The 9,193-nt window shown below is 40.3% G+C and overlaps 1 protein-coding gene across 3 annotated transcripts; it reads right to left on the bottom strand.

Annotated features, from left to right (window-relative positions):
- Positions 1-1,240: 1,240 nt before the first annotated feature.
- Positions 1,241-8,308, bottom strand: calca (calcitonin/calcitonin-related polypeptide, alpha). 3 transcript variants are annotated; one of them, XM_072592360.1, is made up of 5 exons: positions 8,174-8,308; positions 6,964-7,053; positions 5,448-5,582; positions 2,700-2,878; positions 1,241-1,775 (listed from the first exon to the last, which is right to left on the bottom strand). In XM_072592360.1, the coding sequence occupies exons 2-4, from the start codon at positions 7,047-7,049 to the stop codon at positions 2,716-2,718; spliced, it is 384 nt and encodes a 127-aa protein (XP_072448461.1). In that variant the 5' UTR covers positions 7,050-7,053; positions 8,174-8,308; the 3' UTR covers positions 1,241-1,775; positions 2,700-2,715. The 3 variants fall into 3 exon arrangements, with proteins under 3 accessions (XP_072448461.1, XP_072448462.1, XP_072448460.1); XM_072592361.1 differs by having other exon boundaries at positions 2,700-2,875; XM_072592359.1 differs by lacking the exons at positions 1,241-1,775; positions 2,700-2,878 and adding an exon at positions 4,181-4,666.
- Positions 8,309-9,193: the final 885 nt, after the last annotated feature.

The following is a 9,193-nucleotide window of genomic DNA, read 5'->3' as shown; positions in this document are numbered from 1 at the left end:
GAGTTCGTGGCCTTTAGCTCCGCCCCTCCGACTCGGCGCTCAATTTCCTTGATGTCTCAGTTGTGCTTTTGCAATGCGGCCAAGAGTGAGTCCCATCGACTTTGGGATTCTTCAATAAAAGCATCGATCATCACATCCAGTTTGGAGATGATTTCCACGAGGCTCGCCACTGTAGGTAAATCCCTGGGGGCGGCTGCGGACGCCTCTGCTGCAGCTGGAGAGGGTGGGGGAGGGGTTCCTGCTTGCTGAGAGCTGCGGGCTCCCTTCCCTTTAATCATTTTTACTGGAGATTAAATTGTTTAAATTCAATACTAAACAACTAATTAAATTAAAGTTATTTTAAATGATTTGGTGAGTGTGGTGGGGGTGGGTGACCCACTTTGGCCAAGTCTTGGGAGGAGCACTGTAGACTCAGACTTGCTGGGTCGCCGCTATCTTGGATCCCCTGAGAAAGATGTTGTTTAACTATGCATAGAAGATTTACAGGGATTTTGCCAGATCTAGAGGATTTGGGTTATAGAAAGGGGTTGAATAGACTGGGGATTTTTTTATTCCCTGGAGCATTGGAGGCTGAAGGGTGACCTTACAGAGGTTTATAAAATTATGAGAGGCATGGATAGGATGAGTAGCCAAGATTTTTTCCCTAAAGTGAGGAGGGGCGAGCGGAGATTCAAAACTTGAGGGAATAAGTTTAAGGTGAGAGGGGAATGATTTAAAAGGGACCTAAGGGGTAACTTTTACATGCAAAAGGGCGATGAGTGTATGGAACCAGCTGCCAGAGGAAGTGTTGGAGGCTAGTACAATTACAACATTTAAAAGGCAGCTGGATGGGTATATATGAATAGGAGGGGTTTAGAGCAATATTGGCCAAGTGCAGGCACATTTGGACAAGGTCAGATTTGGATATCTGGTTGGCGGCACGACTTGGATCCGAGGGTCTGTTTCCGTGCTGCACAACTCCATGGCTTTATTAGACTGGACTCATTGACTGCAAACAATGCAACTTTTTTTTGGTTATTAGTAAGGCCGCCCTTTGACTTGTGAATGAATGAACTGGAAGTCAATATTGCCTCGAGGAGAGGAAGGTAAATATTGCTGTTTCTTGCAGAATTGTCCTTTAGTTTCTTTTTGGTCTATGGGATTTAATGAGGGAACACTGCTCGTCATTGCAGGTTAACTCAAAATACAGCTCCTTTTCCTCCAAATAGTTTGGTCCAATAAAAGTATCGCGACGTCAATGTATCGAAAATATTTTTTTATCTTGCGGATTTCACAATTGATACAATATTTAAGATGTCATTAATATACTGTACAATCATGTAATTCATAGCGTTTAACATCAAGGCACAACACAAAGTATATTACATACATGCCTTGAGAGGCCACGTTTACTATATCCCCGAGATACTGAAGAGTGCTGTCGAGACCAAGTTCTAACAGCACAGAGCTGGAAGTCACATTGCACATTGTGCCCAAGCGTCATTAGAATATATATACCATCACTTTATTTCAAATAGAACTGGATGTAAAACTTAATGAAATGTAAAAGTTAAGTCTTTGCCGCACATTACATTTCGGAAGAGCTTTACATAAATAATGAGGACGATGTGAAAATGAGGAGAAGACCAGGCGAGTTTGGACTGTAACGTGAAGACGATGTGAAGTAAACATTTCCAATTGTTAGTGTTCTCCGTGCTTCTGCTACGAAGGAAGCGAGCCAAGCGACATCTAATCGGGAGAGAAAGAACTTTGCCTCGTCAGTTACTGCCGTCTGCCTGCAAGACACAAAAAGTACAGGAGACTCAGGACTTGCAGGATTTGATCAGTCTTTTCTGAACACAACACCCAGTTTCGAGGGATTTTCGATTTGTACAGCTTTGTTCCCCCACCCAACACACACAAATACAATTAAAGCATAACAATACATAGTCCATTTTACCACCTCCCTTCTGATTGGACGCTGTTATTTTCAGGTCGGACTTGTGACTGTAACTCATGTACCCGGTATATGAAGTTAATAGTGTGTTATAGTACTTTATCATCAACATGTCTTTAAATGGGTATTTAAGGTACTCCTACATAGTCAACGTGGGGTGAAGATTATTTTACTGGAAAGGAACATATTATCTGTATCAGTAATTTTTACATATACCAAAAATGCTCCGTTCAGCGAAGTAAAAATGCTATTTCATTGACTCGAATTAACTTCCGATTGAGAATCACTATCCCAACGATAGGTCATGAATTTTGACCTAAAATAATGGCCACCTGACAAGGAACATTCTGTTGTGTAAATGCAGCGGGAAAGGATTTGGACTAAATTTGGAATTTCTTGTGTAATCGGTTGAAAACTGATGTGTTAGTCTGAATAAACACTAATAAATGTTAGCACCGCCCTCAAAACATACACTGCAATGGACTTATGATTGGAATCAATAAATATACTGAATAAACTTTGAAATTAATATAGTTAAGGTTATACAAAATAACCCTTGCGCCATGTCTGTAAATGAGTTGATGCATTTAACTGAAGCATTGAACCGGCAAGGTACAACCAACTGCAAGTTTGACTTAAAGATGTGGACTGCTTCTTGTGCGAGGGAATTGTTGCCATTAACAGGATAGTTGAGATCAACGTTCTCGGCTGTTTACACAATGCTCAGAGCACGTTGACCAACAGGTGAGAAGCAGTTCATTACCAGATCCCTGAATATTCTACATCTGAGCGTTTCTTCTTCGCCTTCCGAAGGCATTAGCACCCACGTCGGTTGGCACGAAGTCACTGTTCCCCATTCCCCCGGTCCGGCTGAGGAAGTCAGCCAGGCGGTGAGTCGCACAAGTGGCTGTCTTGCAGGCTCGCTTCTCCAAAGGAATACTGCTTCACAAGACGGAAACAAAACCAACTTCAGGTTAAAACGACACCGCGTAGGCCAAAACATTAGCCTTCAATCATTCGTCCCTGAAAGATCTGGTGCCTGCATAACGTGTAAAAAGATCACGTTACCTAAGTTATAAAGCACAGGAACAGGCCACTGATCAGCCCATTCTTTCAATCCTTCTGCACCTAGCCCTCTTAGAATATCCTTCTATACTGATCTACCCATGTGCATTTGAGTTTTCCTTAAAAACCACCTCTTGACGGGCCTAGATCAGTTATGCACGAATGCATATGTCCAGAAGTCACACAACTGCTGGACTTTGATGCCGGGAATGTTACTCAGGGCTGACGTGATTAGAATGCTGAATGCAGTCTGAGCAGCAAAAAAAAATGCTATTTCCATTTTTGCTAAAGTTGCCAGCTACATTAAATGTGCATCAAACACTGGCTTCTGGCCACACACCTGGGACTTTAAATGATACCGCAAATCCCACAGAATAGCTATCAGAGTCAAAGGGACACGAGAATGTAGAAACAAACAAGATCATAACAGTGCCCTGGGAAAGAAACAGAAATATCTACCGAGGGAAAATAATTACTATATTGAGTTACAAAATGTAATCTATTCTAATTGAAATGGATGCTCTGCAGCTAATCAAAATGCTTGCAATTGCAAGTTCCATTTCTGTGGTCAAGTATGTCTGGAATCTAATCCATTTGCCAAATGACGGGAAGAACGTGCTGGAGCTTGTGCCGTTGTGAGAGCTTTCAATTTTTAATTCCCCCACTCTGCTGGAAGTAATTCCGCAGGAGCCTAATGTGTTGCCAAAGAGCAGGACCTTTTTACTGCGAAGGGCCAACGTGGGATGTCACAACCTTACAAAGAAAGAATACGGAAGGTATCAAAAATTTAGGGAACCCTGTTTGATAAATGATTTTAAATGTAGATTCATTTAACATTTTAAAATGCTTAGTGAATCAAGTTGAAGAGAATACTTTTGAAGATGAAAGCAGTAAGTCCGTCATCTAAACCCTGCAATGCATATTGGATCATTAATTTTTAAATTACCACTGATATCATTACGTTTAAATATCTAAATGCAATAAAGCATCATACACAAAGGAAGGAAAATGGCCCTTGACTTTTAAAAAAATGTCAAATCCACCAAAGACACAGGTAGTATTGGATATTTATAAAGTTTCTAATTTCAAATCTGATAATGTGGAAGAGTGAAATTTCTGCATCATTTAAGTCATTGCATCTTGAATCCTTCAGTCTAATACATATAATAGGAAAAAGTGTTCCAGGTAGAAAAATAAGTTTATTGAAAAAAGACCCATGTAATGCACGAAGAAGCATTCATTTAATGACACACTCTATAGCCACAGAAGGCAGAAAAACTCTAGAATGAGAAAATCAGTTTTAAAGCTAAAGTAATTGCTTATTACGGTTAAATATACTATTCTAAATTTATGTCCATGTCTAGTATTCTTCGTCAAAAAAAAATTAAGACGGAAAAGAAACATAGCACTTAATCAGGCTGTTTATCGTTCAAGCACTTAAAGATGCATGCGGTCACAACAAACGATTAGTTGTTTTCAAGTGGCTCTCCGTAGTGAGAATAGCGTTCGTTTTCCAGCTCAGTGAGAATGTTCCTTTTCTTGCCAGGAGTTGTCGCTCCTACGTCAGTGCGCTGGATGGTTTGTAATTTGTGCAACTCCTGGGACAACTTTCCCACCACACAAGTGCTCAGACCCGTGCACCGTTTGACAATGGATCTATCCAAGCTGCAGAAAAAAAGAACATGCAAAAAAAATCTCATAATAACGCATGCGGGGTCATGCATGAAGAGCATGTTTCATGTAACAAACAAGCAATTGTTACATGCAAAATTATCTACACTGAGAAATGAGTATTCACAGTAGAATGCTAGAAACTTGTTACTGTATCAAGGTGTCTTGCAAAAAAAGGGTGGCCATGCACTTTTCGTCGGTTCGAAAAATAGAATAACAGCTTTTTTTTCCAAAGTCTATTCATGCATTTTGAACCAAGTGCTGAAACAAAACCGGCTTTTATTTTTTTTTCCAAATGAACATGCATAACGTTTGCATCCTATCAAGCATGGTTTCATACTGGGTTTCTGTGGTTTGCAGACATAACAACTTTTCCATCATTCTTTTCCCATGCAAGGTCAACACAGAACTAACTTTTATTTAATAGAGAGTATGTCGCTTATTAAAACATACCTTTTGATCACAAATCTTCCTTTTAAAATAATCTATTGATTTTCCTCAAAATTTCAAAACCATTTGGACGTTTTATATCAGATAATTCTGGGTGATTCACGGGAAAACAAATAAATTGAATATTATTTGCCAAGACTGTTATATTAGAAAACAATATCTCTGCAACTTTTCCAATCAACATCTGCTGATAGAAGACTACTCAAGCAAATCTCAAAACATGTTCTTTGTATTACTTAGCAAGTACGATGTCTCATACAATATCATTGAACCATAGCCAAGACCTTTCACTGCAATCTGAATACCTGTGTATTCGTTCCCTTACCTGTTGGCATCGGGTACTTCCTGTTCCAGCTCCTCTGCCATCATTTGGATGAATTCCTTAACGAGCGCATTCAGTAGTCGTCGAACTTCGTAATCATTGAGCGCCACCCTGTCTGAGGCTGACTCCAGCACAGACCTAAAATCAGAACCTCACAATGAATAAGGACTGTTTTTTTTCTGCTCAGACCAATAAATGGTCATTAGCCATTCTATTGTCACTAAAGTATAAAAGCCTGGACTTTTGTGCAGCTCTAATTGATGGATGTAGGGCTCAGAGCCACCCTGAGCGTTAAATCACTGCAAGACCAGATTTGTTTCTGTTGCATCAGTCATGCTACCAGCAGTGTTTGATTTATTACCACTAAATTCAGCCTTGGCTCAATGGGACAGTGTCACGCTGACTCAGCGCTCAAGCTTCATTCCAGAAATTTGAAAGCATACTGGCTGTCACTCCAGTGCGGGAGTCCGCGCACGAAGCGTTATCTTTGCAGTCAAACCAGCAAGTGCTGGAGACACACAGCAGAACTGACGAAGGGACACTGAATAGGAAATATTTAACGTTTCTCTTTCTTGCTGTACAGATACTGCCAAACCTGCTGTGTTTCCGCAGTTTTGTTTTTATCCTCTTCAGTGAATTTAAGAATCGCTTCGTAATTAACATCCCGAAAATCAAGCTTATCTTTTTTAAATCTTACTGCTGCGTGTGAGTTATTACTGCTCCCGAATTGGCTGCTGTTCTCCCTACATTATGATAGTGGTTAGTCTTTAAAAGTACTCACTGGAAGTGAAACTTTGTAGGACAACTCGCCGTAGTGAGAAATTTAACCTCCATGCATTTTTTTTCTTGCTGCCTTAAATCCAAGATAATTTAAGTATGCACCATCTATGAAAGTAATCCTAATTATAGGCGAATTATCGGAATAGTTTTAAGTTCTCTGCTAAAACCAATGCCATAAACTTCCTTTCCCAAATCGACTGTTTTCTTAAGTGCTTTTCGAAATTTCACCTCATATGTGGCCTTCATCAACAAGAACTGAAATTGCTGGGGAAACACAACAGGTCCAACAGCATCTGTGCAGAGAAAACAGTTCACATTTCGAGTCCAGTGAGCCTTCTTCAGAACTGCGAAGCCCCGATTCTGCATTCTCTACACAGATGCTGCCAGACCTGCTGAGTCTCTCCAGTAATTTGTTTTTTTTTGCTTCTTTCAGATCTTCAGTTCTTTGTTTTATTTTAGTGGTTTTCTTCCTTGCGGCTTTGCCAATTGATAAACCATCAATAAAACAGTGCAATGTTACAGACACATTATTGCGAGCATAAACCCGAAAAAACGAACAACTTTAAATTTGATCTCGCTTGTTTCGGATTATGTTGGCTGCATCTGAGGCAATACTCCGTGGACAACGAAGTTAAGGACATAATATTGACTGTATGATAAGCAAATGCAGCCACTGCCTATTGGCAGCCGGTTAACACTACGAGAAAAAAATGCAGAATATTGTACTCGTCATGCCTACCTGAGAGGAACTGCATGGGAGCGGTTTATCTGACATACAAAAACAGCACAAACCACAAAGAAAGCGGAGATCTTCAGCAGAACCATGTTTCTGAAGGCAAGACAAAAGCACGATTACCCAAACCATAGACCATTGTACTACAGCAGCTCTCAAAATGTCACTCCAGAGCGCCACCCCAAGGCACTTGGGCAAATGACTGATGCGTTTCCTCCCCCTTTGCAGGGCTGAAACACGGACTTGTCGGAGTGATCGCTAACATAAACCGTGAATAAGAAAAAAAAAGAAAATGTACTGGACAGAAAAGATAACGGTTTAAAAAAAAAACTTAAGTTGCTGTTACCCAAACTGGATAAACCAGCATCTGGGCAGAAATATGCAAAAGTTATTGCTCAATCGATGAAACTTGACAGCACTCGAACTGTCCAGTTAAGTAATGGATTGTGTAATGAATTATCAATGCTGCCGATGGCATTACAGCTCAGCCTCAAGCATCTAAAAGTTCAACCAAATGATGACACCGCGTCATCTTGGCTTATTGAACTAATGATTTACTCAAAATCGACCACGGCCACCATTTAGCCATGACTGGTCTACAAAGGCTACTCAGCTACTATATTTAGAAGATACAAGAGCAATATGCTCATTATTCCTCTTAGAGGAAAAGACCAACTGGCTTTACATGTACCGGCGGGGAAATTAGTACAAAAGATTCTTTCCAAAAGTGTTTTTCAAATCTATACATAATTAAAGCAATACATTATCTATTAATGCGGTGTTTTGCTAAATCTGACAACACACATGCATAGAGATTTCTAGTCCGGTCTTACATCAAATAAACTCAAATTATGTCCAAACGATTACTGATAACAAAGCAAATCTTATGCTATATAAAAAGGAAGTAAATATCAAACGTCCCAGTCAGTTGCAATCGTAATTCTTGGGGCATCATAACGTTTGCAGAGAAAGATATTGGTGAATAAAAGCTAATGTAACTGGCAGTCTGAGGTTTCTCTGGTTATAAGAGAAGATAAATGTAAAGACATTGATTTCCAATCTACCCGTTATTAATTAAAACAGACCAACTTTCAGTGGAATTACAGAGTCAATGAACACGTAGCAAACTAAAGGAGAGCAGACTAAATAGCGAGCGTCGTTGAACATAGCCTTTTCGAAACCAATAGAAATATCTAGCACAGTTGCATCCTCTTACCTTTATGATTCACTTTCACGAAGAAATCACAAAGCAAGTTTCTTCTTTAACTTGGCTTTTTTAACTGTGCTGCTGTTGGCTGCTGAACGCCCATCCTTTTATATCCAACGTTTGCCGGCCCTTTGTTGTTCAGTGAGTGGGTGTACGGTCGTCAACAAGCTGCCAATCATAAATCCAAACTCCAGCAAAGTGCCAATCGGCGGGGGCCTGCCGCCTCGCCCCGCTCATGACGCTGTCGTTCCCCGCCGCTTCATTCACAAAGTTACCAATCACGTGGACCAGTCAGGCCGGGTTTACTTGCATTGAGGTCATTTAACGTAAAGCAAATCAGACGATTAATGGACAGCCTCGAAAATCATCTCGATCAATTAGTGTTTTATGGTTACTAAAAATGTCCCATTACGTGACTCCTAAATGCCAGGAGTCTGCTTGGTCGGCAAAGAAAGCAAAGCCTGGTCACTTTGGACAGAGCGACACCTGCTGCTGAATGCATCCAGTGCAGCGGCGTAAATCTGCTGCACTGTCATGCCAGGGCAATTCTGTACAGTACTGTTCGCCTCGCTGTACTTCCAAACAGAAAAATCTCATTAGGACTTAACCAAGAAATATTAAACTTTAAGGAAATATTTTTCTCTTTATTGTGTAAATTGTAAGCTGAAAATGGTAACAAATGCTGCAGCCCGGCTAACAGCAACTTATTTTATGGTTGCATTTTGTTCAACCAAATGTCCTGCGAAAAAAAAGTGAAGAACGAGTTTAATTCCGATATCACGGCATTTTGATATCCATTCCAAAATTCTTTTCTTTTTGCATCAGTTCAGAAACATAACGATGAGGAAAGCCCTGAGCAGTGCAATGTGGTGTGTACGATGTTGGTTTAGCTCGGTAGAACTAGTCCTCATTGCAGGGAATGGGTTATCAGATTGCCATTTCTAACGATCGAAACAGAGCAACGCTTCTGCATTCATAATGCTTTGATATCTTTGGGAGAATTTGAACCCGATTTCGTACTTGAAAGTG

Source organism: Chiloscyllium punctatum, chromosome 22 (assembly GCF_047496795.1).
Source record: "Chiloscyllium punctatum isolate Juve2018m chromosome 22, sChiPun1.3, whole genome shotgun sequence".
NCBI lineage: Eukaryota > Metazoa > Chordata > Chondrichthyes > Orectolobiformes > Hemiscylliidae > Chiloscyllium > Chiloscyllium punctatum.
Note: the sequence above shows the minus strand (reverse complement) of the source record. Positions and strands in the feature narration are given on the sequence as shown.

Excerpts from the sequence above, each read along its gene's own strand:
- calca (XM_072592359.1), bottom strand. The coding sequence starts at position 7,049 with ATGGTTCTGCTGAAGATCTCCGCTTTCTTTGTGGTTTGTGCTGTTTTT. Across the intron at positions 5,583-6,963 it reads TCCCATGCAGTTCCTCTCAG|GTCTGTGCTGGAGTCAGCCT; the intron begins GTAGGCATGACG and ends TTCTGATTTTAG. Across the intron at positions 4,667-5,447 it reads GAAGTACCCGATGCCAACAG|CTTGGATAGATCCATTGTCA; the intron begins GTAAGGGAACGA and ends TTTTTTCTGCAG.